The sequence below is a fragment of the Mesoplodon mirus genome, assembly GCF_964341445.2.
Source record: "Mesoplodon mirus genome assembly, chromosome: 12".
NCBI lineage: Eukaryota > Metazoa > Chordata > Mammalia > Artiodactyla > Ziphiidae > Mesoplodon > Mesoplodon mirus.
This window is the reverse complement of record NC_138988.1, coordinates 7332140-7359083: the sequence shown is the minus strand read 5'-3', so window position 1 is coordinate 7359083 and position 26944 is coordinate 7332140. Positions and strand designations below refer to the sequence as shown.

The 26944-nt window shown below is 53.0% G+C and overlaps 2 protein-coding genes across 7 annotated transcripts; both read left to right on the top strand.

Annotated features, from left to right (window-relative positions):
- Positions 1-1794: 1794 nt before the first annotated feature.
- IL17RE (interleukin 17 receptor E) lies at positions 1795-12776 on the top strand. Its single transcript, XM_082639687.1, has 16 exons — positions 1795-2030; positions 2378-2393; positions 2950-3072; positions 3693-3790; positions 4053-4212; positions 4307-4446; positions 5364-5432; positions 6351-6417; positions 7386-7561; positions 7642-7689; positions 7772-7820; positions 7995-8143; positions 10546-10614; positions 11353-11404; positions 11484-11582; positions 12071-12776. The coding sequence occupies exons 1-16, from the start codon at positions 1899-1901 to the stop codon at positions 12625-12627; spliced, it is 2004 nt and encodes a 667-aa protein (XP_082495813.1). The 5' UTR covers positions 1795-1898; the 3' UTR covers positions 12628-12776.
- A 1205-nt stretch (positions 12777-13981) lies between these two features.
- Positions 13982-26891, top strand: IL17RC (interleukin 17 receptor C). Of its 6 annotated transcripts, none has more exons than XM_082638587.1 (19): positions 13982-14334; positions 14627-14648; positions 14844-14996; positions 15268-15342; positions 15431-15540; positions 16613-16724; positions 17121-17165; positions 18689-18828; positions 19053-19112; positions 21295-21349; positions 21431-21612; positions 21708-21758; positions 22718-22763; positions 22921-23042; positions 23310-23369; positions 23908-23956; positions 25901-25996; positions 26113-26151; positions 26248-26891. In XM_082638587.1, the coding sequence occupies exons 1-19, from the start codon at positions 14038-14040 to the stop codon at positions 26865-26867; spliced, it is 2334 nt and encodes a 777-aa protein (XP_082494713.1). In that variant the 5' UTR covers positions 13982-14037; the 3' UTR covers positions 26868-26891. The 6 variants fall into 6 exon arrangements, with proteins under 6 accessions (XP_082494713.1, XP_082494714.1, XP_082494715.1 ...); XM_082638589.1 differs by having other exon boundaries at positions 13993-14334; positions 21711-21758; XM_082638588.1 differs by lacking the exon at positions 26113-26151.
- Positions 26892-26944: the final 53 nt, after the last annotated feature.

The following is a 26944-nucleotide window of genomic DNA, read 5'->3' as shown; positions in this document are numbered from 1 at the left end:
GGCTCTACAATAAACTAAAAAAACAATAAAGTACAGACCTCCTTTTCTCTGTCCTTTCCCCCTTTCTTCTTTCTTCCTCTGCCTTTTCTATGTGGTCCTTTTCTTCCCTTTCTGTTCTTTATTTCACGTGTGTATGTGTCTGTTATTTCTTTTCTGCTTCTCCTACCATACCTTAGCCAGGGTCAGGGAGCAATTAACCAAATATTTTCACTGTGAGAATCAAGTCAGAAGATAAGAGGAGTCAAAAGAGAAAAGTATTCTAGAATGGAGCCAAGTTTCTCACTTCACGCACTCAGCATTAGAAAACACATTATCGGTATAGATCTAAACCATTGTGGGCTAGGTGAAATTTAGGGGGAAGACTCCCTAAGCTGTCTTTAGTATGGCTAGACCACCCTTTTCTCCCTTCACATCTTACTGATTTGGTTGCAGTGATGGACTTCAAGGCCAAAAGAGAACTGTGTCAGGCAGGCCCTTTTGGGTTCCCAGGAGCAGAGGGGGGTGAAGCAGGGGGAGGAGAGGCCATAAGGATGGTAGAAAGAGAAATGAACTGTGAGAGGATTTGGAGCTCCTTGGGCTGGAGACCTTGACCAAATCATTCTCCTTTCTGCTTCCTTATTTCTCTCTTTATGAAATGAATAATTCTCACTTACCTGTCTTGTAAGGTGGTTAGGAGGATCAAATATGAAAGTGCTTATGAAATGTGAAATAGATAAACGGCTGCTTAGATGAAACATCATAATTTACATTTATTCAACTACAGAGCGCCTATTTCACGACATCCATTGCTAGGCACTGGAAAAACATAAAGATAAGAAAGGGTCTTTCTAAGAAACTCAAAAGCTAGAGAGTATTTTTAGGATAATGGGTACAATGGGGTCTTTAGACAGTGGACCTGAAGACTTAAGAACTAGAATTGGCCTAAAGATAGGTATGATCAAGCTACTAATGTGCAGAGGGATAATAAGTCTCAAGATACCTTCTCCCAGTAGGTGTGCCCCAAACTTTCTACGGTGTGTGTCACCAAGGTGAGGGCTGAAGCAGTTCAAATGCTCCATGAGCAGGAGGAAGCCATGGGACGATGTGGAGGGTCCCCACAGAGAATGGAGCCTCATCAGCATTGGAAACCACAGGAAACCAGGTCAATGCGTGGGGCCCACTCCCTCAGCTCCAGGGCTCAGCTATGAGACCTGGGACTTCCTGAGCAGACTGTACTGATGAGTGCATCCTTGAAGCTGGAGGCCCTTTGGCAGAAGTGCTGGAAGTGGCCAACGGGTAGAGAGAGAAAGCTGGACCCTAGTCCTGAAAGTCAGCCAGGTGGGAGCCAGGATGCACAGGGGGACATAAGGTTTACGTGCATCCTATAGTGCTTTTTTGTCCTGCCCAGCTCTAAGTGGTGCATCAGTCACCTCGGTCTCCAGCACCCACTGCAGAGAAGTGCTTGATGGCTCTGTCAGTCTTCTAAGTGAGAGGATGAAGGACGTGTCCCGGGGAGATTCAAGGCCAGGAGCATGCTAAGGGGCGGGTCTGATCTGCAGGGTGTTGCAGGAGTAGGAGGAGTTACGAAGTGGGTGCAGCCACCATCCATCCCCCTGACCCTGTGCCGGCCTCTTGCCTGTTATTTCTCTGCCAGAGCAGGAGCCCCCTTGCCCTCCAGGTAGGGGAGTAGGGTTTTCTGGGGGGCTAGTGTCCTTCAGTCCCTCCACTTGGAGGAGAAGGAATGTGGCCTGGCCGGCTGGTTGGGCTTGAGGAGGAGCTTTGGGGCAGGGCGGGGCAGGGGCAGGCTGAGGCGAGGGCTCCTGCTGGCACTGCACTCCCTGCTGCTGCACGGCAAGGCCCTGCCACCCACCTTCAGGAGGTGCAGCCATGTTCTGGATACCCTGACCCCTCGGAAGCCCATGGGGAGCCCCGGACTGGCAGCCCTGCTCCTGCCTCTCGTCCAGCTCCTCCTTGGCCTGTCTGCCTCTGCTGGTATTGGCTGCCCCTCCCTTCCCAGCTGGAGCACCCTCTGTCTGCTGGCCTCCCACATGGTAAGGTGTGCCTGCTGCTGCTGGGTGGGGACACCTGGCTGGCACAGGCTGGTAAAGCTCCCCACTCTCCGCCTGTCCTTTCCTGCTACCCAAGTCCCTGAGCTCTGATGGCAGCCTCAGTGTGTTCTCTACACCGTCTTGAAGGGATAGTCAAGGTCCTGGTGCACTGAGGGCCTGGGCAGGGTGGAGCTGGGAAGAAAAGAGCCAGAGTGGATGGGCTATTGGCTTCTGCGGACCTCGAAATTAGGTGATGTGAGGCAAAGACCCCAGGGAGAATGCTCCTCGTGGGAATACCTACTAATTATACTTCTGTCCTTTCTTTTCCCTACTGGGCCCTGTGCCTTCAGGATGACAGTTTCACTGGTGAGTCTCATTCCCTGCCCTGCTCGTCTTCCCCATTCTTCCATTCTAATATTTGGTTCTCAACCTGGGAAGTAGCATAGTATCAAAGAAAAAACACAAGGTGAGCCTGGATTTGCGTTGTAATTCTGCCACATACTCCATGCATGGCTTCAGGCAGTGCACAGTTTCTGAGGGGTATAGCAGCACAGTAGAAATGATTATACAATGAAAACAGTTGTCCCTGAGCTGTGGGGAGGGTTAAATGAGAGCCAGGTACATCTCCAGGCACTCTCCCTTAATTGGTCCCTCACCAGTCAGTAATACAACAATGATCCTTCCTGTTTTATGGTACATTTTGTTATACTTTGTAAGGCATTTTCCCATGCATTATGTTACTTGATCTTGACAGCAGCTCCACTTTATGAATGATGAAGCTGAGACTTAGAGGAGTCTGTAACTTGCCCCAGGTCAGTCGGCCAGGATGTAAGTGGCAGAGCTCAGCCCCAAGTCCAACTTTTCTGAGGCAGGAGGGAACTCCTGGGACCTTGCCATTTGATTTCCTTCTCATCTTTCACAGGAAGGTCTGCCCAGATTCCTCGCCATACCCTATCGGCCTTTCCCCCCTCCCCAAAGCCTTGGTGTGCTTGGCTCTGCCACTGTCCCTGCTGTCGGTGCCTGCATCTGGTGTCAGATCCTTCGGGTATGAGAAACAGTCCTTTGGGCCATTCTTAGTGGAGATTGGAATTGGAGGAATTTGGGGGGGGCCCTAGGCTGACGCTAGTAAAACTTATCCTACTAGAAGAGATGTTTGTCCTGTTGTCAACCTCAGCAGAGAATTAGGCCCTCCTAAAACAGCACACACCATGATTGATATTCGTGAGTTCAGTTGTATCGCTTTGTGAAGGTGTTTCTCCTTTCAGCTGGCACCAATTCTTGGGATTAAAATGTTTTAGTTCTATGAGTTTACTGTTTTTACCTTCTATCTGTAAAGTAAGATCTGTCTTACTCAACTCTACATTTTCATTGCCTAGCTCAGTGCCTGGGGCATACTAAATGCCCACACACTGCTTAAGAATTGACAGTTTTTAATTGTTCACTGTTATAAATAATGCTACCATGAACATCTTTGTATATACATAGTTTTTCTCTACTTAAGAGGAGAAAAAGCTTTTTTGATTGTATCATAACTTAGGACTAAAGAAGTTTGCAATCATTACCCTCCCTGATCTAAAATGACTGACTGTCCAACACTGGGTCACATCTCCAGGTAGGGGAGGGGCCGTGAGGGGCTGGATAGTAAATGTGTCATTCCCTGTGCAGGTCTTCAGTGGGGCTGGCTCCACCTCCTGGTGCAGAAATCCAAAAAGTCTTACAAGTTCCGGTTCTGTAGGAGGCACACGATGCCAGCATCTGCTCAGGTACTCTCCCTGCCAGGTCCAGCCCTGCCCTATACCCCACAGCCCTTCTCTTTCTGGCTTCTCATTCTGTTCTCCAGCCATAAAAGAGAGATGGAAAGAGTGGAGCTCAAGAAGACTATTCTGTCCATTACACAGTTAGGGACACTGAGCGTTAAAGGTTGAGCAGCTCTCCTGTGGTGCCCTGGATTCCAGAGACAGGAATAGAAGCCAGAGTTCCTGATTCCTGGCCTGAGGCCAGCCCAGCCTTGCTCTCTGCCTGCAGAGGAAGCTGCTAAGTAGCCGTTGCCTGTCTGAGAAGGGCCATCACATCTCCGTCCCCTCCCCAGACACCTCCCACAAGGGGCTGCGTTCCAAAAGAACCCAACCTGCAGATCCAGAGAAAGGGGAAGTTCTCTCCAAACGTGGCTCACAAAGGCTTGGAGGTAGGCACGTCGTGTGACTGGAGATGGTGGAGCCAAGTAGTGGTACCTGTGCTAAGGCCAAAAGACAAGGCCACCAAGTCCCCCTTCTCCCCAGGGCCTGAGTTCTCCTTTGACTTGCTGCCTGAGGCAAGGGTTATTCAAGTGACCGTTCCTCCAGGCCCTGAGGTCAGTGTACGTCTTTGCCACCAGTGGGCACTGGAGTGTGAGGAGCTGAGCCGTCCCTTTGATGCCCAGGTATGGAGGGCCATCTGCCTGTAAAAGCCAAATCACACAGGGCTGGAGTGAAAGGACCTACCCATTATACAGATGGGGAGACTGAGTCCCAGAGAGAGGTGGTGATTGTCCAAGACTTCCTTACAAGTCTGAAGTGCCTAGCATGAAGACTTCTTTGGTCTAGGCAGAGAACGCAGGGGGCCTTGTCTCCTGGCAGGAGAGGAAGGAAAGGGCAGGCAGAGACCTGGGGCAGCCATGAATGCCTAGCAGAGAAATGGATATGGCACTTACCCCCAGTGAGAGGACCCTCAGTGAGATTCAGGTTGCATTAAGAGAACTTTTCAGTTCCCCCAAGAAGCTGTTCTCCTGAGAAAATAACAAAATGGTCACATCTGTCTTGGTTCCCTTCCATCTCCCTGCCTTTTGTCACTGCTCCTCAGAGAATGAGATGTCCCCTATTCTTCCAGCCTAGGCCCTGACACTCCACCTCAACCTCCAGTTGTCACGGATGCCCTTGTATACAGTTGGTACCATTTGAAGGGACTGATGCTGTACCCGAGTCCCTCAGTTCTCCCCATTTAAAATGGCGATGATGCCTCCCAAGATTACCATGATGCTAGCATTTAATTAATTGAGTTGGTGCTTCTAACACCTAGCACCCTCCCTGGCATACAGTAGGGGCTCAATAAATGTATATTCCTTTCCCCATCTCCTCCCCACCCACCTCTTTCTATATATTGAGACACCTAGAGCAGATGGTCAGATTACAGAGCAGAGACCCCCTGAGAGGAAATTTCTCAGAGAAAGAAATGTCTCAGATAAGAGGGAAAGTAGGGTATGTGGTGACCAAGGTCCCAGTTTTCTCCTGCTGTTTTCCAGGGTGCCTCTACTCTTTCTCAGGCCCTTCTTCTTCTCTTCCTTTGCTGCTTTGTCCACAGAAAGTTGTGTCTGGGGGCTACACTGTAGACCTGCCTTATGAATTCCTTCTGCCCTGTCTGTGCATCGAGGTGAGCAGAGGAGAAGGTGTGGGTGGTCCATGGCTTCACTCCTAGGCCACCCAGATAGCACCATTGGTCAAGCATATCTCCACTAAGTCAGGTTTTAAAAGGGCTGGTGTTAACGAGATGCTAGGGAAGACTGGTGCCAGCCTGACAGTGAGCCACACACAGAGCCAGGGATGGAGGTGTCCTGCTGACCATGGCACATTACTGGGGGTGAGTCCAACCTCAGCCCCACCCAAACTCAGCTTGCCTTTGTCGAGACCCGGCCTCAGCGCACAGAGGCAGAATAGACAGCTGCCTTCACTGGGTGTTCTGTCACAGCGGGGGCTCGTGGCCACTGCAAGGCTCCATATGGCCCCAGAAGTCTCATCCCCACTAGCCCTGCATGGAAGTCCTCCTCCTCTCCTTGTAAGACTGAGGTGCCTAGTGTTAAGACTCCTTTGGACTAGACAGGAAAGGCAGGAGCCTTGTCACCCAGGAGGAGACAAAAGGGAGGGTGCAGGCAGAGACCTGGAGCGGGGAGCACCTGCCAGGGGGATAACATTGGGTGTTGGGCTTTCAGAGGGAGGGGCCCTATGGGGCACTCAGCGCCTTAGGAATCGCTGAGAGTGGAGGCCAGGGAAGGCAAAAGTTGAGGAATGTGGACCTCACGATTTGCCTCTTTGTGGGGATATGTTCTCCTCTCCGGGAGAATAGGACTCAGCCCCTCACTCACTGATCTTGCTCCTATAGTCTGGGGTTCGTGCCTGAGTGCCACGTGCCACCCACCGTTGCCCACACCCCACACTTCTTCCCCTCCTCGGTGCCCTGCCAGCTCAGGCAGCTTGCATCTGGTCAAGGTCAAGCCAGAATGAGTTTCAAGTCTAAGTGACGTAGGGAAAGCCATTCCTCTGACCCTTCTTCCCTGCTCCCCTGTCCCCACAGGTGTCCTACCTGCAAGAAGACACCGTGAGGCACAAAAAATGTCCCTTCCAGAGCTGGCCTGAAGCCTGTGAGTGCCGCTCACGTGACTCTTGTGCATGCACAGCTTCTCTCTGTCTCTCTCTCCCCCACAAACGTACGTGTACATGCACATACACACACACGCACTTGCACACCCTCTACACCTGCGTTGGAGGAAGTCCCCAGAAGGCATGCAGGCACTTTCTCTGGAGTCAGCGGGGGTAAGTCATGGGCTACCATGTCTAGCAATCAGACTGCCGATAAGTCAGAGCATTGAGCGTTGTACTAGCACTGTTCAGAGGCACCAGAAATACCCACCTCGGGAGGTGATGCCCTACGAAGGTGGACCAGAGGACCTGGGCTCACAGCCCAGCTCTGCCACTTCTTCTTCTTTGAGCCTCAGTTTCCTCATCTATAAACTAATGATACTTGCCCTGCCTCGCTTTCCAACTCCTTATGAGGCTGGAATTCGATATTATGTGCGAAAGTGGTTGGTGGCATCTGTGCATACTGTTGAGCCCAAATTGCAGAGACAGGATTCTCAAACATGACAAACGAATAGCACAAAGCATCCTGTGGTCCAGGGCAGGGTTGTAATCAAGGAATAGGCTGTAAGGTGTGAACTCAGGGGAGGGAGAAGCCCATGACGGCTGTCCGTGAGTAGAAAAGGTCTCCTAAAGGGAGTGACATCTGAGCTGGGCTCAGAAAATGCGCAGGATTTAGAAAGGAGAGAAGGGAGGGGAAAGCATTCCTGATTCTGAGAGGAACATAAGCAAAGATATGAAGATTTCGAGTTGGGGGAGCAGCAAGGAGTCGGCCAGAATGGAGGTGCAGGAAGGAGAGGAGACAGCTAAATAGAAGAGGCAAAAGGAGGGGCAGGAGGAGGCATGCTCGTTCATCAGGCACCTAGGCAGACCAGGGCTGTGCCAGGCTCCCTCACAAATATCATCTCCCGATGCCCTGGGGATGGGGCTCAGGCCTCCTGGGCCTCACTCTCTGCCCCTGCTGCCTGCCCAGATGGCTCAGACTTCTGGGAGTCGGTGAACTTTACTGACCACAGCCAGCACAGTCAGATGGTCATGGCCCTGACACTCCGCTGCCCACTGAAGCTGGACGCCTCCCTCTGCCAGAGGCGGGGCTGGCACACCCTCTGCGAAGACGTCCCCAATGCCACGGCTCGAGAGTCAGAGGGGGTGAGACAGCCTCCCTAGGACCTGGGTGGGCGGGGCTGGGGCCCAGGGCCCTGCTCCCTAACTCCCTTCTCCCACCACAGTGGTATGTCTTGGAGAAGGTGGACTTGCACCCCCAGCTCTGCTTCAAGGTACAAGCATGGGCAACACAGGAGGGAGAAGGGTGTGCGTGGTTCCTGGAGCTTGCTGACTTGCCATTCTTGGATTTCTCAGTTCTCTTTTGGAAACAGCAGCCATGTTGAATGCCCCCACCAGACATTCGGTGAGCCAATAAGTGACCCTGGCTGGGACCCCTTCCCACCATTTCACCCTCATGCAACTGTGGCAAAGCCAAACTCTATCCCTGCCCTGACTTCTCTGTTAACTGCAGCCCGGCTCCTATCACCTCCCACAAACCATCACCTATTACATGATGCCCTTTCCTACCCCCTGGCAGCCCCATCCTGGAACGTGAGCATGGATACCCAGGCTCAGCAGCTGGTCCTTCACTTCTCCTCAAGGATGCCTGCCACCTTCAGTGCTGCCTGGAGCCACTCAGGCGTGGGGCAGGACAGCATGGTGCCCCCTGTGTACAGCGTCAGCCAGGTATGGCCTAGCCAGGGCTTGGCCCCCACTAGAACCTGTTGATTAGAGCACAGCAGGTGGAGGCAAGCAAATCTCTTACAACATCTAGTTATTTATTTACTTGGCCAGCCTTTGTTCAGCTGCCTCCTCTGCCAGTCACTGGGGTCTTCGATGGAGCAGTTTCTTTTTTTTTTTTTATAAATTTATTATTATTATTTTTTGGCTGTGTTGGGTCTTCGTTGCTGTGCGCGGGTTTTCTCTAGTTGCGGCGAGTGGGCTCAGTAATTGTGGCTCACGGGCTTAGTTACTCTGCAGCATGTGGGATCTTCCCGGACCAGAGCTCGAACCCGTGTTCCCTGCATTGGCAGGCGGATTCTTAACCACTGCGCCACCAGGGAAGTCCCTCTAATCCTTTTCGATTTTGAACCTACAGGGATAAACAGAGACAAGAGACTGGCCCTCCCACTCCCAGCTGTTCTCTGGCCCACTCGAACTCCCACCACATTTTATATTGATGCCCTCTCTTTTTTTTTTTTTTTTTTTTTTTTTTTCCGTACGCGGGCCTCTCACTGTTGTGGCCTCTCCCGTTGCGGAGCACAGGCTCCGGATGCGCAGGCTCAGCGGCCATGGCTCACGGGCCCAGCCGCTCCGCGGCATATGGGATCCTCCCAGACCGGGGCACGAACCCGTATCCCCTGCATCGGCAGGCGGACTCTCAACCACTGCGCCACCAGGGAGGCCCTGATGCCCTCTCTTGAACCAGCTGTCCTCTACCACTGCTCTCCTGCCTTCCTCCACAAGGCTCCTGGCAGAAGTCCTCTATCTTTGGGAGGCAGAGCCCCAGGAAGCTGAAGTGCTCTTCGCAGAATACTGTAAACTACTGACAGATTTAACTCTATCATGTGAACTAAAAACAGTTTGACTAGCAGACTCTCTTCTGTGTATCTGACATAAAAACCACCATCAAATATATCCGCAAAACCACAGCACCAAGCTGACTAAGCATAGCTAGCTTGTTTCAGTTCTTTCTTACTTACATGCAGCTTGTTTACTTGTTTTGTATTCTGTGAGGGCTCCCAAGCCTACAGGTGGTAGGAACTGCTTAAGATTTAAGACGAAACCATGCTTAAGATTGACGACAAAGTCATGTGGGATAACTTAAAATTGAGAGATAAATCCACGGACTCATTTATTTTTGTGAGCTGAGAACGTCATTGAGTTAACCATGATTTGAGAGCCACTGCATCAGCACCTGCTCACAGCTGGCTGGAGAATGGGGTCTGGGGCAGGGCTGGGGTATGGGGTAGGTGGTGGAGGGTGTTCCCAAAGGGTGGAGACTGATCAACTCTCTAACCAGCACCCAGAGCACAGGGTGAAGCCACATCCTTGCCTGTAGACAGATGGCAATCAGTTCAGCATGCATTTATTGAGTGCCTACTCTGTTCCCACTCTGTATTAGGCCCTGGGAGATACAAGAAAAGTATATAACACAGTCTGTCCCTAAGGAGTCCATAATGTAATAACAGCTACTACTACTAAATGAATACACATTGCACTGTGTATTTTTAAATATTTATTTATTTTGGCTGTGCAGTGTCTTAGTTGCGGCACATGGGATCTTTTAGTTGCAGCATGCGGACTTCTTAGTTGCGGCCTGCGGACTCTTAGTTGCGGCATGCAGACTTTTAGTTGCCTGCATGCAGGATCTAGTTTCCTGACTAGGGATGGAACCCGGGCCCCCTGCATTGGGAGCGTGGAGTCTTACCCACTGGACCACCGGGGAAGTCCCTGTACTTTGTATTATAAAGGGGGTTCACCTGCATATTCCCGTTCGATGCTTTCAGTAACCCAGTAAAACAAGGATTATTATCTATCATACACAAATGAAGAAACTGAGGCTCAAGGAGAAAGGAAGTCTATCTCCATGCAAAGATCCCACATGCTAGGAACCACAAAGGGAATAGTTAAGCCTGACTTTGTTAGCTGTGGTCTCCTGACTCTACAACTTACGTTCTTTCCAATGGACAAGCTGCCCCTTCAGGTGCGCAGGACAGAGAAGGGAGGCAGCATATAATTAGCCTCCTGGTTTGTGAGCTGCTGGAGGACAGAGACAATGTCCATGCCCGCCTTGGCTCCTCAGGGGCTGGCACAGAGTAGGCACCCAGAGTATGTTGACAAGTGCCTGATTGCCTGATTAATGTTTATCTGTGCAGCAGTTCAGATCTGGGAACGATCAGCGGGATCTGGGAATGAAGCCTGGGAAGGCTTCTTGTCAGGGGTGGCACTTGGCCCTAAGCCTGGGCAGGGTTTGGGTAGGGATGGTGGGTAGAAAGGAGGAACACAGCAATGGGCAAAGGCTCAGGGGCTGTACAGAGCCAGATCTGCCTCTATGGGGACAGTCATTCTGCTCTTTTTTCCCACAGACTCAGGGCTCAAGCTCAGTGACACTAGACCTCATCGTTCCCTTCCTGAGGCCAGGGGGCTGTGTCCTGGTAAGGAATCCTGCCCTCACTCTGCTGCATATACTCCCCTGTCATCTGTACCACAGGTGACACATGGGGCAAATCCAGTCCATAAAAATGTTTGATTTGGCCAGCACGGTGTTCAAAATTGGAATTAGTTGCCACCACTTAAATATTGGGAGATGTCACATTTTAAAAAGTTGATTTCTGGCGTCTCTTGAAAAAAATCAGAAAACCTGGTGCTTTGTTTCCGCATTCAGGCATGGTGATCATGGGCTGGAGCTCAGTGGTGTCTGATTACTTCAGTCAGGGCCTGTGCCTTCCGTGTCCTCATGGATGCTCTGGTTAACTTTGGGTTTACTTTCTTTCTTTTCTTTTCTTTCTTTTTTTTTTTTTTTTTTGATGTGGACCATTTTTAAAGTCTTTATTGAGTTTGTTACAATATTGCTTCTGTTTTATGTTTTGGTTTTTTGGTCCTGAGGCATGTGGGATCTTAGCTCACTGACCAGGATTGAACCCGCACCCCCTGCATTGGAAGGCAAAGTCTTAACCACTGGACCGCCAGGGAAGTCCCTGGGTTTACTTTCTGAGTTTGCCACTCTTGACCTTGTTCTGTGCCCAGCCAGAGCTGGACCAGACACAAACCCTGTGCTGGAGGAATCCCCTATCCAGGGGGATTCCCCTTCACTATCCCCATGCCTTATTCAACTTCCCCTGGGAGGAGGGTTTACCCTGGCTTACAGGGATTGGGGGGCTCTGTGCCCTCAGGTGTGGAGGTCAGATGTCCAGTTTGCCTGGAAGCACCTCCTGTGTCCGGATGGTGAGTTCTTGGTGGGGGGGGAGTGAGAGGGAGGTTGGGCACTGAGGAGCTGGGCTTGGCCTCACCCTGCTTGACTCAGTCTCTCATAGGCTCCTGGGGCTCTTGATCCTGGCACTGCTGGCCTTCACCACCCTACTGGGTGTTGTTCTGGTGCTCACCTGCCAGCGCCCACTGTCAGGTAAGCTCACTGGGGGTAACCTGGGGATTCAGACTTGCTTGGCTCCTAGGCCAGTTGCCCCCATCCCTCCCCCGCCCAGGCTCCCTTCCGAAAGAGCCTTGTCCCTGCCGCTGCACCCCCCTCTCTGTTACCCAAGGCGGTGAGCCTCAGGCCCCCTAGTGGGCAGGAGTGGTTAAGGCAGGGCAAAGGTCCTTCTGCAGGTGGTTCACTGCACCAGTCTCTAGGCCAGACGCTAGTGGGGCAGAAATCCAGCCTGCGCTGCACCTGGCGCCCTAGCCCTCTCCTCTTCCTGGGCACCTTTATCTAATTAGCCCAAAGGTGCCCTATAGGCCTGTAGGCTAAAACTGCCTTGGGTACCCATCCCCAGCGCAGATGAAGAAAGGGGGGGTGGTGGAGTTAACCCTATCATGTAGCCCTGAGGCGTGGGAGGAAAGGGCTGGGCTGTCCCTTAGCCCGCCACCCTGTTCATCTGTTGCTCCCACCCCCAGGCCCAGGTCGAGCGCGGCCGGTGCTGCTCCTGCACGTGGCGGACTCCGAGGCGCAGCGGCGCCTGGTGGGAGCGCTGGCTGAACTGCTGCGGGCCGCGCTGGGCGGCGGGCGCGACGTGATCGTGGACCTGTGGGAGGGTACGCGGGTGGCGCGCGTGGGCCCGCTGCCTTGGCTCTGGGCGGCACGGGCGCGCGTGGCGCGGGAGCGGGGCACCGTGCTGCTGCTGTGGAGCTGCGCCAGCCCGAGCCCCGCCGGCGGCCCGGATGCCCGCTCCGCGCCCCTGCGCGCCCTGCTCCGCGCCGCCCCGCGCCCGCTGCCGCTGCTCGCTTACTTCAGTCGCCTCTGCGCCAAAGGTGACATTCCTCCGCCCCTGCGCGCCCTGCCCCGCTATCGCCTGCTGCAAGACATGCCGCGCCTGCTGCGGGCGCTGGACGCGCGGACTTCTACTCAAGCCACCAGCTGGGGCCGCCTTGCGGCCCGGCCGTGCCTGCGGGGTCGCGTGGAGCTGTGCCGCCAGCTGGAACGCGAGGCCGCCAAACTTGCCGATCAAGGCTGAGCAGAGCTCACTGCAGTCCGGATGTCTGTGGCCGCAGGCCTAGGGACACTGGCTGGAAGCCCCGAATGAGGCTTCTACCCTGGAATCGTTGGATGCCTCCTAGGGGCCACTGGCCACAAAGCCTTACGCTGCCTCCCACACTCACTGTCCCCGCCCTTCCCCACGTTCCCCCAGGGTCCAGTCTCTTACTTATGCTTATGCTTGAGGGTTCTCTCCCTCAGAACCCCCAGGGAGAGTCACTCTTTCCCGAGAACTCCTCTGACCTCAGTGCTGTTGTGAGTGGGGGATCGTCCCACTTCCTCTCTCTGAAATTCCGGAGAATAGTCTGCACGTGCTCCAGTCCAGGCCAGAGAGGTTGGGACAGGGGTTGGGGAGGCAGGAGACATGGCAGCTCTGAGTGGGAGGCGGCTGCAGAGGGGGTAGGGGGACAGAAAACCCCTTTGGGAGCCAGGGATCCCCCTTTTCCAGACCGGGGCCCTGCCCAGAGTGGGAGGAAGGGAGGGAGGGAGGGCTCTGGACCCAGGGAAGGAGACTTTGGTCCTGGGTGATGGGGGCAAAGGTGGGACAGTGGAGATTGAGATAGAGAAAGTTGAATAAAGATGAACATGATGGATAAACAGAAACACAAGGTGCTTTTCCAGTGTGCCCAGGGTGCTGAGTTGGGGGAAGGGTCAGCAAGACCCTGCCTGGCGGTTGTTATGCATCATTTTCTGGGCCCAAATCCACATCCATGTCTGTCATATTCTCACAAGCGATGTCTCCCTGGAAATTTCCTTGATCCTCACTGTGATTCTTCAGAGAGAAGAGAGGAAAACACAGGTTCAGAAAGGTGGTGTGGGTCCACAGTCACGCAGCCAGCCCATGGCAACAGCACAAATAGGACCCTGTCTTCCTGGCTCTGGGTCCTGGGTCCCATCCCCCCCACCCCTCACTTGAGCATAGGCTGGGAAGTGGTGAAAAGCTCACGTTATGGTGCCCCTTGTCCCTGTCTTTAGAGGTCCTACAATGAGGCCCAAGAGGAATGTCTGAAGGGACCTGGGGTGGCCAGTAAGAGGGGCCCCATGGACACCAAGACCCCAGAGTCACATGGGAAGTGCAAATGCCCCAGGATTGCATAGGGCCTTGGTTGTCTCGATGGACACTTCCTCCTTAGGAACACTCAGAGTGAGTAAGAACTCCCTTACTCAGCCATTAAGCCACCACCCTCTTCAGGGGCCCCTCCCAGCCAGGTGTCAGCAGAGAAGGAGGAGGAGGGGAAGAGGAGGAGAGGAAAAGAGGGAGGGAGTGAGGCTACCACTCCGGTCCAGACTGCTGGCTCCCAGGCCTGGTGTTGGTGGGAGGGACCGGGCGGGGCGGGAACAGCCGGCTGCCTGCCAGGAGCCAAAACGAAAGCACTGTGGCAGGGACTGGATGGGAGTCAGGACTCCTGGGAGAGGGCGTGCGCAAGCGGCCCAGCGCCGGGACCCCGAGACTGGGGAGGGATTCCGGCCTCTCCTACCCGCAGGCACGCAGCTGAGTGGGAGACGAGGTGTGGTGTCAGCCCCCCTTCGGGGGGGGGGCAGGACAGGGCCTCAGGCCTGGGTGCTGCCTGGCACGTGGAAGATGCCTGTGCCCTGGTTCTTTCTGTCCTTGGCACTGGGCCGAAACCCTGCGGTCCTCTCTCTAGAGAGGGTTGTGGGGCCTCAGGACACTGCCCGCTGCTCTCAGGTGAGTCTGGGGCCGCAGGAGTGTTGAGGAAGGCTCAGGGCTCGGTCTGCGGCCAATGAGGCCCTAGCCTGGCTCCTGCCGCTGCCGTCACTGTCAGAACTGCCCTGGCTGGTCTGTCGGGTGCTGATGGGGTAAGAGAAGAATGGGGAGGGGGCAAGAGCTGGGCCTGAGCTCTTCTGGGAGGGACTTGGAAAAGGGAGCCCTAGAAAGAGGTAGGCGGGTGGGGGGGCCTCAGGAAAAGATGGTTAGATTTGGACGCATAAACTCTAACTTGTCTTTACCTCCTTCCCAGGGCCTTTCCTGCCACCTCTGGGGTAAGTAGCCCTACTTTTAGAGAGGAAAGATCTTCCCAGGTGGGCAGAAGGGAGGGGAGCTGTTCAGTCCCATGCCCTCACCACCTGCCCTCAGCCCAGGAAGAGCCCAAAGCTCCTTGGCCCTCTGGGGGTGTCAGGTACAACCAGATTCTGGGTCTGAGAAGCTTCAGCTCCCACCCCACCCTTCACACACAGATGGTGACGTGCTCTGCCTGCCTGGGAGCCTCGTGTCTGCCCCAGGCCCCGTGCTGGTGCCCACACGCCTGCAGACAGAGCTGGTGCTAAGGTGCTACAAGGAGACCGACTGTGACCTCTGTGTGCGTGTGGCCGTCCACTTGGCTGTGCATGGTGAGCCTGTCATCCCATGACTGGGCATGGGTGCATGTGAGTGTGTCTGGAGTGGGCACGAAGACCAGGGAGGGTGTCTGTCAGGAAGCACAGGGCATCCTCAGTATTCTCCTGGAGGACACTGGCCAACGGACCCCCCAGGTCAGACTGGTCTCCCCGCCCACACCCCCGGCCCCAAGCCTGGCCTCTGCTTCCTAGCACTGAGCTTCCTGGAAGGAACCCAAAGCCAGAGCTGGGGCTAGATCTGAGCCTTGCTCTCGGGTCATTCCAGGATACTGGGAAGAGGCTGAAGATGAAGAGAAGTTTGGAATTGCAGAGGACCCAGCGATCGAGGAGCCTAGGAACGGTGAGAAGCCGGCTGGCCCAACTGCCCCTCGCCAGAGCCTTGCCCAGGGCCCCTGAGCCTGACCGACCCCCTGCCCTGTTGCTCACAGCCTCTCTCCAGGCCCACGTCGTGCTCTCCTTCCAGGCCTACCCTACTGCCCGCTGCGTCCTACTGGAGGTGCAAGTGCCTGCTGCCCTCGTGCAGCCTGGTCAGTCTGTGGTATGCAAAATAATAATGAATTTATGAAGTGCTTTCACGTGCATTATCTCTTTAGGTCCTGATTCTGGCAGGGCTCTGAGCAAGTCCTTTCAGTCCTTTATGCCTCAGTTTTCCTGTCTGTAAAGTGGGGAAAAGAACAGCCCTACCTCGGGAGTTCCCTGGTGGTCCAGTGGTTGGAATTCTGCGCTTTCACTGCCGAGGGCCCGGGTTCAATCCTTGGTTGGGGAACTAAGATCCCACAGGCCACCCGGTGTGGCCAAAAAAAAAAGAATAGTCCTACCTCATATAGCTGTTGTGAGAATAAAATGAGTTGATATGTATAAAACACCTGGTATAATACCCAACACGAAAGAGTCTCAGAAAGTTTAATTTTTCCTTTCTTTTGTAATCCTCAAAACTACCCCCATGAACTAGACATTATTGCCTTCATGCTCCAGATAGAGAAGCTGAGGCTTACAGAGGGGAGGTCTGTAGGCTGAATCCACTTTTCCGGATTCCCTGCCATACTGTCCGTGTCTGCCCCACATACACCATGTCTGTCCCCCAGCGGAGCTTCTCCCAGCCTCAGGGGGCTGCTCATGGTTGGGATATGTATCTCCACTTGGGCCAAGTCACTCACACTTTGACTTCCCTCCTGTCCCCAGCCCCCAGTCTATATCGTCTTACCTGGAAAATAATGGGAGATCACCTGCTGGTCCCCCTCACAGGGCAATCATGAGGCCCACTGAGGCACTGGGAGTGAGAACGCCTTCTGTGGGGAGGGCCTCCCACATTTGTGCTGGGGTCTGGGGTCTCCGATCACCTTAGCTTTGGCCCGTGACCTGGAACAGCAGGGATGAGGCAAGGCCTACTAGAGTGGGGGCATTAATCCTGGCTCTACTGCCACCCCTCCTGAGGGCGTGGGCTGTAGACCTGGAGGCCTTGGAGGACACGTTCACGGCAGAATTGGGGGCCATACAGTATGAACAGTCATTGGTTGGGAATAGGGCGGAGGGTGAGTGGAGCAGACCACGGAGAGGAGCCTCAGTTTTGAGCCCTATACCACCAGCCTTCCACCACCCTCTCCTCACAGGGCTCTGTAGTATTTGACTGCTTCGGGGCTGCCCTGGGGGCTGAGGTGCGAATCTGGTCCTACACTCTGCCCCGGTACCAGAAGGAACTCAATCTCACACAGCAGCTGCCTGGTAAGTGGTCCCACAGCCTGAGGGGCCCCAAGTGCTGGCCCCTTAGTCTGTCTCCCCGCCGGCCACTGCCCTTCTGCTTTCACCTCCTTCCTCGTCCCAGCCGCTCTCAGGCACTCTCACTCCCAGCCACCCATAGTCAGTCCCTCATGCCTCCTCTCCCCAGGTGACATTGCTTCCCAGTGCCTGGGGAAGGTGCTTTGGGCACTGGAATAGATATGGGTGGTATTGAGGGGACATGCTTCCCAGTGCCTGGGGAAGGTGCTTTGGGCACTGGAATAGATATGGGTGGTATTGAGGGGACAGGGAGCCCTTCCCAGGGCTCCCCATGGGTTGGATTGCCCCCGTTCTTTCTTTGCCCCCAACCCCACTAGAGGCTTTTCTGTGATCTCTCCCCAGACTGCAGGGGTCTCGAAGTCCGGGACAACATTCAGAGCTGCTGGGGTAGGAGCTAGGGCCAGCAGGGCTGGGAGGAGGGTGGGGGTGGATCTGGAGTGTGAGGGACCCTTGGAGTGAACTTCAGGTCTGGCTGCCACATCCCAGAGGCTCACAGAGCTCATTTATTCATTCATTCATTTATCACAAAAGAACTGCGGTAGCTCTTACTCAGTGCCAGGCATTTAGAATATAAAGGTGAATCTCTCACTTCTTAGAACAAATATTTATTAGTACCAGGAACATCTAGTGGCCCAAAACATTGTCAAGATTACGGTGCACCCCGCCCCCATATATTAAAATAAAAATAATATTAAATCATAAAATAAGCGCTAAGAAACTCAAGGTTCTGATGATTTTTTTCATGTACTATTTGGACTTTGTTTTGTTCATTTGTTTGTTTTGTATTTTCTTTTTTATCATGGTATAACATACATACAGAAAAGTGTGTAAAGTGCACCAATTTTAATGTCCAGTTCAATTAATTTTTACATATGTATACATTTGCATAACTACCAGTCACATCGAGATAGAAACACTGGGATGCTTTTGAACTCAAATGATTTCAACTTTATTTTCTATTTGGGTTCTTAAACTTAAGCTTGATGACTCTTTGGTAATTCATTAAAGACTACTCAGCACCAGAGGTTTGAGGATACAGATACACATCATGGATTTCATGTCTTTATTCATTTGGTAGACACTGATTCACTTATTCAGCAGATATTGAGTCATTACCCTGCTCAAGGAATAGCCCTAGGCACTGGAGACAAACCAATTAAAAAAAAAAAAAAACTGACAAAACTGACGTTCAAGCTGGGAGTCAGGGTCAGGGTGGGGGTGATGGAGGACACAATAAACACATGGAGATGTGAAATATGCAATAAGTTAGATGGTTATTAGTGCTATGGAGAAATTTCAGGGAAGGGAGATAGAGAGGTTGGGAGTTGGGGTGGTCAGTGAGCAAAAGACCTGAAGGAGGTGAGGGAGGAGCCATGGGGTATCTGAGGGAAGAGGGTTCCATGTGAAAGGAATAGCCAGTGCAAAGGGCCTGAGGCAGGAGTGTGTCTAGTGTGTTTAAGTATTAGTAAGGAGGACAATGTGTCTGAAGCAGGTTAATTAAGGACAAGAGTGCTAGGAAATGAGGTTAGAGTGTTCACAGCAGCCATACTGGGGAGGGACTTGCAAGCCACTGTAATGACTCTGCCTTTTACTCTGGGGTGATGTGGGGGCCATCAAAAGGTTCTGAGCAGAGGAGAATGATTTATTTTACAGTGGTTACAGGTAATTCTGGCTGCAGAGGGAGAAGCCAGGAGAAGAGCCCTCTCCAGACCCCATACTGGGGCCTACATGGGTTCAGTCCTGGGCTGTGGCTGAAGTCTGGTCTGACATGGAGACACAGGCTCTGCCCTCCAGGGGCCTCCTAGTCTAAGGGCTTTGAAGGAAACTCCAAAGGGGCAGTAGGTGGGTGTGACCCAGGCTTGGGTGTACAGAAGAGGTGAAGGAAGTCTCTCTCTTTGCCTCCTCCGCAGCCCTAACCTGGCTCAACGTGTCTGCAGACGGCGACGACGTGCGCCTGGTGCTGGATGTGCCTGAGGAGCAGCGCTTTGGCCTCTTCCTGTACTGGAACCAGGTCCCAGGCCCTGCAAAACCCTGGTGGCACAGAAACCTGGTGAGGCCTCCCCCTCCCCAAGTCCATTCCCACTGCAGGCCGATGCTTGTGCTAAAGTTGCAAGTGCATTATCACAGGGCACCTTTGAAAAGGACACAGCCACCCACACCCAAAGCAAGGAACATTGGTGGGGGAACGGCTACCTGCCCGGTGTCCTTAACTTTGGCTTCCAGCCTTCCTCTTCCTCATCTTCTTCAACTTCTCTCCTTCTGCTTGTCCCACAGACTGGGCCGCAGACCATTACCTTGAACCACACAGACCTGGTTCCCTGCCTCTGTATTCAGGTAGGAGCAGAGTCCAGCTGGGTGCCCGGGGACAGGGATTAGGGAACTGGTGAGATGGTTGGCCCTCAGCTTCCTGGTCTCCCCACCCTCCACCCTCCTCTTTGAGGTGGAAACTATGGCTCCCTAGGGGGACTGGCCCTCCCTTTCCCTTTGCCGTCCTGTGTTTTCTGCTTGTACATGCCCTGAATGCTCTTCGTGATCCTCTATCCACAGCACTTCTACCTGTGCTTCATGGCCCCCTTCAGATGTCATCTCCCCCTTGAAGGCTTCCACTACTCCTCCAATTCCCTCTTTGTGCTCACCTGGAGAGTAGGGCGTGCACTGTGAACTCAGACTTATTTGAATCCTGACTTGCCATTTGCTAGCTGTGTGAACTTGGACAAGTCACTTCACCTCTCTGAGCCTGTTTCCTATCAGTAAAATGGGAATAAACAGTACCAGCCTCACAGGGCTGTTATAAGGAAGTGTGCCACTTCCGGCTTATATATGTTATAATAATATATTCTCCCTCTGATTATACATTGAATTGGTCATCAGGTCCCATCTGTTTTACCTCTGACATTAATGTCTCTCATTCCCACTACCTGAAATGCCCTCACTTCTTTTCCATACACCCCAATCCTTCTTTTCCATACACCCCAGTCCTTCCAGTCACCTCTTTACCAAAGCTTTTGCCCAACCTCCTGGCCTCTTCTGTCTCCAAATCTTCTTGCATTTCTGTCTTTTCTTTTCTATTTATCATTTATCACTTGTTTTCTTATTTGGGCACCTGTCTCTTCTTACATACCACAAATCCTCAATAAATGAGTGATTGATTTATTAATTTGTATACATGTCTTATTCTTACTACAACTGTGAATTTGTAATTTCCTTGAAGGCAAGGAAATGATATCTATTCAAATTTAGTAATTTCTCCAGAGCCTTGCATAATAACTGGTATGTAGTGGGTGCTAATTAAGTTTGTTAAGTGAATGAATGAGTGAATGAGTGAAACTCTACTGCCTAGCACAGTGATAGGACATATAACAGACACTCATGAAATGTTTGCTGTGATATAATTGTCCTCACTGCCAAGCCCAATGCCTGCTACGTAGTAGGTGCTCTTATACATTTGTTTTATAAATTAATATATTATCTCTAGTGCTTAGAACAGGGCTAAGCCAAGAATGGGTGCACTTAAAAAGTCTATTGGGTACTTCCCTGGTGGCACAGTGGTTAAGAATCCACCTGCCAGTGCAGAGGACACGGGTTCGATCTCTGGTCCGGGAAGATCCCACATGCCATGAAGCAACTAAGCCCATGCACCACAACTACTGAGCCTGCGCTCTAGAGCCCGCGAGCCGCAGCTACTGAAGCCTGTGCGCCTAGAGCCCCTGCTCGGCAACAAGAGAACCCACCACAACGAGAAGCCCGTGCACCACAATGAAGAGTTGCCCCCCGCTCGCCTCAACTAGAGAAAGCCCGCACGCAACAATGAAGACCCAACGCAACCAAAAAAAAAAAAAGTCTATTGGAAGAAAAAATGGAGAATAAATGGACGTGTCCTTAACGCTGTGCTGAGAACCTGTGCTAAGTAGGTTCTCACAAAGTGATTGTGGATTTAATTGTTAAAAGTCCCTGTGCCTACCATAGTGCTAAGACACATAGTAAGTACTCATTAAAAATTTGTCGAGTGAAGATGTTGCCAGATGTTGGCATAGGGTTTGCTGGAAGAATAAATCTGTGCAATTCTAGGGCCTTGTAAAGGGCAAAAAGACTTGGGCATATGTTGGTGAAATACATCCTCCTTCCATATCCAGTATCCCAGAGGGATTAGTTCCAGGATCTCTGTGGATACCAAAATCTGCAGATGCTCAAGTCCTTTATATAATATAAAATGGTGTAGTATTTACACATAACCTACTCACATACTCCTGTATACCTGAAATCATTTCTAGATTGTTTATAATACCTAATACAATGTAAATGCTATGTAAACAGTTTCCTGCAGGCAAATCCAAGTTTTGCTTTTTGCAACTTTCTGGAATTTTTTTCCCTGGAATATTTTTGATCCGAGGATGCAGAACAGCGAATACAGAGGGCCAAGGAGTGCTGACTGTATGGGCTGAGTGAATGCATCCCCAGGGCTTAGCAGGGTGCTGGCTGGGTTGAACTGACCTGTGGAGCCCCGTTTCCTTTCTAGGTGTGGCGTCTGGAGCCCGACTCTGTCAGGACCAGCGTCTGCCCGTTTAGGGAGGGTGAGTGGACCGGCTCTGCCAAGGCGGGAGTGGTGTGGGCGGGACCTGCCGGCAGGCAGTAACCAGACCCTCTCCCTGCAGACCCCCGTGCACACCGGAACCTTTGGCGTGCCGCCCGGCTGCAGCTGCTGCCCCCGCGGGCCTGGCGGCTGGATGTGCCGTGCTCAGTACCCGCTGAGGCCACACTGTGCTGGCAGGCACCGGACGGGGGCCCCTGCCAGCCGCTGGTCCCACCGCTGCCCCGAGAGAATGTCACTGTGAACGTAAGCGAAGCGGCAGGAGGTTCCCGTGGTTGGGGAAGGAAGGGGAACCTAGGGGCCCAAAGTCAATGACCCCACTCATTACCCTCTTTCCACAGAAGGCTCTTGAGTTTCCATTGCTGAAAGGCCACCCCAACATCTGTGTCCAGGCAAGAAAGGGGTGCCAGAGAGCCGGGCTTGGGGTCAGGACCTCCGCGGACTCCCAGACAGTCACTGTCTTCTGAATCCACTTTATCCTTGGGTCCCTGGAGCAAAGTGGTTACCAGCTTCCTCTTTAGGAGTTCCACTGTTTACTTTACCAGTGCATGGCGTGGGACCCTGGGCACTTCACCTCTCTGAATATCAGTCTCCTCATCTGTTTAATGGGGATGATAATAGTAACTATTGAATACTTCATAGAGTGGTTATGAAGATTAAACAAGTGCTTCACCTTAGCAATGGGCACAAACTAAATTCTCAATAAGTGTTAACTGCTTTGATTATTGCTATAATTATCCTATTTCTCTTCCTGTAGAAATGGGTTGCTTTATAACTTCAAAGGGTAGTTATAAAAATATTAATTCCAGATTTATTGAGCTATTATGTTTCAGGCACTGTTTTAGGCTCTTGGAATAAATATGTCAGTGAATAAAACCAATAAATGTTCCCACCCTTAAAGAGTTCATGTTGTAATGGAAAAAGGCAGACAACAAGCATAATAAGTAAATTATACAATATGTTAAAATTGTCTATAAATACTATAGGAACAGGTGGGGAAGGATAAAGGAGGGCTGGAGTTGCAATTTCAAGAGGGGCAGTCAGATGAAGCCTCTTTGAGAAGGTGTTTAGGTGAGAAGGGAGTGTATAAAGTGTTCTGTCAGAACTGAAGAGTTAATTTACAGCCGTAAGCCCTTTTAGCACAGATGACCTCACAAGGCTGAGGCTGAGAAAGATGGAGTGATTCCTAATTACTCAGCCTTGAACCCAGATCTGCCTAAGGTCAGGTCCAGAGTCCAGACCCCGCCCCCCAACCTGACAGGCTTCCCCTTGTCTGTCCCTTCTCTTCTGGTTGTTCTGGCCTCAGCTTTTGCTTTTCCTCGTGCCCCTAACCCTGGCCCCTTCTGAGCAGGTGAGCACCTGGGAGAAGCAGGAGCTACAAGAGTGTTTGTGGGCTGGTGAGTGGGACCTGGGGGAGGCTGGGGCAGGGCCACTGCAATAGGGGTGGACCCTGGAAGTGCCAGCTCCTGGGGGTGAAAGTCAGGCATGGGGCAGGGGAGTGGCAGCCCTCAACCAGGTTGGGTCTCACTGAGAGTGGGCTCTCACCCTTTCCAGACTCCCTGGGGCCCCTCAAGGATGACATACTGCTGGTGGAGACACGAGGCCCCCAGGACAACGGATCACTCTGCGCCTTGGAACCCAGTGGCTGCACTCCACTGCTTAGCAGGGCGTCCACGGTGAGGGATGGGGGACCCTCCTTCATGTCCCTTTCCAGCTCCACTTCAAACCTGGCCTCAAATTTTCACTATTCAATTTCCCCTCCTCTGTGCCAGGCCCTGTGCTGGTCTCTGGGAATATAGGGGTAACTCAGACCTGGGCCTTGTTCTCAGTGGCCTCTCAAAAGTCTCCCAGACCCTCCCCCCTACTATTCTGCCCAGCTGTAGCCTGGTGGCCTCCTAGGTGTTGTGCCTCTAGGTGACAGCACCCATCCCTTGGCTTCGCAGAGGGCAGCTCGTCTTGGAGGGCCGTTACTACAAGATGTGCGGTCAGGCCAGTGTCTTCAGGTGAGTAGGTGGCAGGAGGGCCCTCCCCGATGCCCAAAGGCAACAGGCCTCAAACCCTGTCTTCAACCTCTTCTACCTCTTCCTGTGCCTAGCAGGAAAACTGTCACTCTTCAGGGGCAGGGGCCTCCTCATTGTCCCTCTAGCATCCACCCACCATCTGTGTGTGCTTATTTTGTGTCCAGCCCCGGGGAAGCTAAGAGTTGAAGAAGCATAGTTCCTGTCCCCAAGTTGCTCATGGCTGGAGAGACCAGCGAAGAGATAACCATTGGGTTAAGACAGCTAATAACCAATGTGCTAAGCTTTGGGTTCCAGGGAGAGATTCAAGGAATGGTCTTTTCATGTGGGCCCAATCTGGCACCCGTAGGAAGGTACAGTCCAGGAAATAAGACACAGCATAAGCAAAGGCAGAGCAGCTTGTGGCTGCTGTGTGTGTGTGTGTGAAATATGCATAGCTGAGGCTGGAAATTTGGGACCAGACTTGATGGGTGTTGAACACCAAGCTGGGGGCTCTGGATTTGGTTTTGTTTGTGTCTTACAGCTGTGGGACGATGACGTGGGAGCACTATGGGCCTGCCCCATGGAAAAGTGTGAGTATTACAAGAACTGCCCTTCTTCTCTGTTCCAGGAGCTGGAACCTTGACAGGGACCATTCCTGGGGGAGCATACACAATGGCCTTAGCCTTTCAATCAGAGGGTCATTCCTTCATTAATTCAAACACCACAAGGGGCGCTTGCAGGGATCCCTGCATCACCAAAGAGACACATTCCCTGTCCCCATGCCAGCCATAGAAGCTAGAAAGACATTAGCTAAACAATCATTTAGGAAGTGTGGGCTATTGAAGCATTCACTATAAAAGTGTCCAAAGCCCTGAATGCATATAATGGGGACCTGACCTAGTTCAGGGGAAAGGTTGGAGGTGAACTCTGAAGGCTGAGCTAGATGAAGGGGGAAGAGATGCATTTTTGTGAAGACTCTGGGGTGCTTTTTTGAGGAACTCCAAGGTAGCCAATGTGGCTGGAGGGTTTTGAGAAATAGGCCTCTGTCATGAGATTAGGATGCAAGGGTCATGTAGGACCTTGGGAGCCGATGTAAGCAATTTGGATTTTATGTTAAGAGTAGCAGGAGCTTCCCAAAAGGCTATAATCAAATTTGTATTTTTTTAAAATAAATTTATCTATTATTTATTTATTTATTTTTTGCTGCATTGGGTCTTCGTTGCTGCTGCGTGCAGGCTTTCTCAGCTGTGGCAAGCGGGGGCTACTCTTCATTGAGGTGTGTGGGCTTCTTATTGCGGTGGCTTCTCTTGTTGCAGAGCACACGGGCTCTAGGAGCGAGGGCTTCAGTAGTTGTGGAGTGCAGGCTCAGTAGTTGTGGCTTGTGGGCTCTAGAGCACAGGCTCAGTACTTGTGGCGCACGGGCATGTGGGATCTTCCCGGACCAGGGCTCGACCCCGTGTCCCCTGCATTGGCTGGTGGATTCTTAACCACTGTGCCACCAGGGAAGCCCCCAAATTTGTATTTTAAAAAGATCTCTCGGGGGATTTCCCTGGTGGCACAGTGGTTAAGAATCCACCAGCCAATGCAGGGGACACGGGGTCGAGCCCTGGTCCGGGAAGATCCCACATGCCGCGAAGCAACTAAGCCCGTGCGCCACAAGTACTGACCCTGCACAACTACTGAAGCCCACACATGTAGAGCCCATGCTCTGCAACAAGAGAAGCCACCGCAACGAGAAGCCCGCACACTGCGATGAAGAGTAGCCCCCTGCACGCCGCAACTAGGGAAAGCCTGCATGCAGCAACAGAGGCCCAACGCAGCCAAAAATAAATAAATACATTTATTAAAAAAAAAAAAAGATCTCTGGGGCTGCCATGTTGTAATGAATTAGAGGCAAGAAGGAGTCAGGAGCACCAGTTAGAAGGCTGTTGCAGTCATCCAAGAGAGTGAGGTCAAGGGTCCAGCAACGCTAGGCTTAGGGGGGCAATAATCTTTTTTTAAAAAACATTTATTTATTTATTTATTGATGTGTTTGGCTGCGCTGGATCTTAGTTGTGGCACGTGGGATCTTCACTGCGGCATGCGGGATCTTTAGTTGCAGAATGTGAACTCTTAGTTGGGCACGTGGGATGTAGTTTCCTGACCAGGGATCCAAGCCAGGCCCCCTGCATTGGGATCACGGTGCCTTAGCCACTGGACCACCAGGGAAGTCCCTTAGGGGTCAATAACCTTAGCTGACATTTGAGCACTTATTGTGCCCAGCGCTCTGTTCAGTGCTTTATGTGTATTAATATATGTAGTCCTCACAGCAATCCTGTGAAGTAGACACTATTGTTATCCCAATTTTAGAGGTGAACTGAGGCAGAAGGGGAAGTCACTTATCCAAGGTCACCCAAGTAAATGGATCTATGTTCATACACTGACCCTGTGAGCTGTGGACTTCGGGCAAATCTCTTCACTTCCCTGAGCCTCGTTTTTCTCCTTCGTGAAGCGGGGGTCTCTAACAAGCCTGTCTTCTCCCCTGGGTCTCCTAGACATCCACCGGCGCTGGGCCCTGGTCTGGCTGGCCTGCTTACTCTTGGCCGCTGTGCTTTTCCTTCTCCTCCTCCTCAAAAAGAACCACGTGAAAGGTGAGCGCTTCCCGGCTCCCCATTCCCCAGGGGCAGGACTCGAGTGGACCTGGGAGCTGGCCAGGAGACGGCGGCGGCTGGGCTCACCGGCTGCCTCCGCTCCTCTCCCCTCACAGGGTGGCTGAGGCTCTTGAAGGAGGACGTCCGCACGGGGGGTGAGTGTGAGCCAGCTCCGGGCGGGGGGGCGGCCCCCAGAGGGCCGGGCCTCGGGCCAGCTCACGTCTCCGCTCCGGCTCTGTTCTTTCCAACAGCGGCCGCCAGGGGCCGCGCGGCCCTGCTCCTCTACTCCGCCGACGACGCTGGCTTCGAGCGCCTGGTGGGCGCCCTGGCTTCGGCGCTGTTCCAGCTGCCGCTGCGCGTGGCCGTGGACCTGTGGAGCCGCCGCGAACTGAGTGCGCAGGGGCCCCTGGCCTGGTTCCACGCGCAGCGGCGCCAGACCCTGCAGGAGGGCGGCGTGGTGGTCCTGCTCTTCTCGCCCGGGGCCGTGGCGCTGTGCCGCGAATGGCTGCAGGACGCGACGTCGGCGCCCGGGGCTCACGGCCCGCACGACGCCTTCGCCGCCTCGCTCAGCTGCTTGCTGCCAGACTTCTTGCAAGGTCGGGCGCCCGGCCGCTACGTCGGGGCCTACTTCGACAGACTGCTGTCCCCGGACGCCGTGCCCGCCCTGTTCCGCAGCGTGCCGGTCTTCTCACTGCCCTCACAGCTGCCCGACTTCCTGGGGACCCTGCAGGGCCCCGCAGCCCCCCACCCCTGGCGGCTCGCGGAGAGAGCGGAGCAGGTATCCCGGGCCCTGCAGCCCGCCCTGGACAGCTGCTTCCGGGCCCCGGGGACGGGACGCGGGATGGGGCCTGAGGCAGAGAACAGGACTTGAATAAAGGCAGACGCTATTTTTCTACCCGTGTCTCCCACGTGTGTCTCAGTGACCCAGCCGCTGGGCCTAACTGTCCC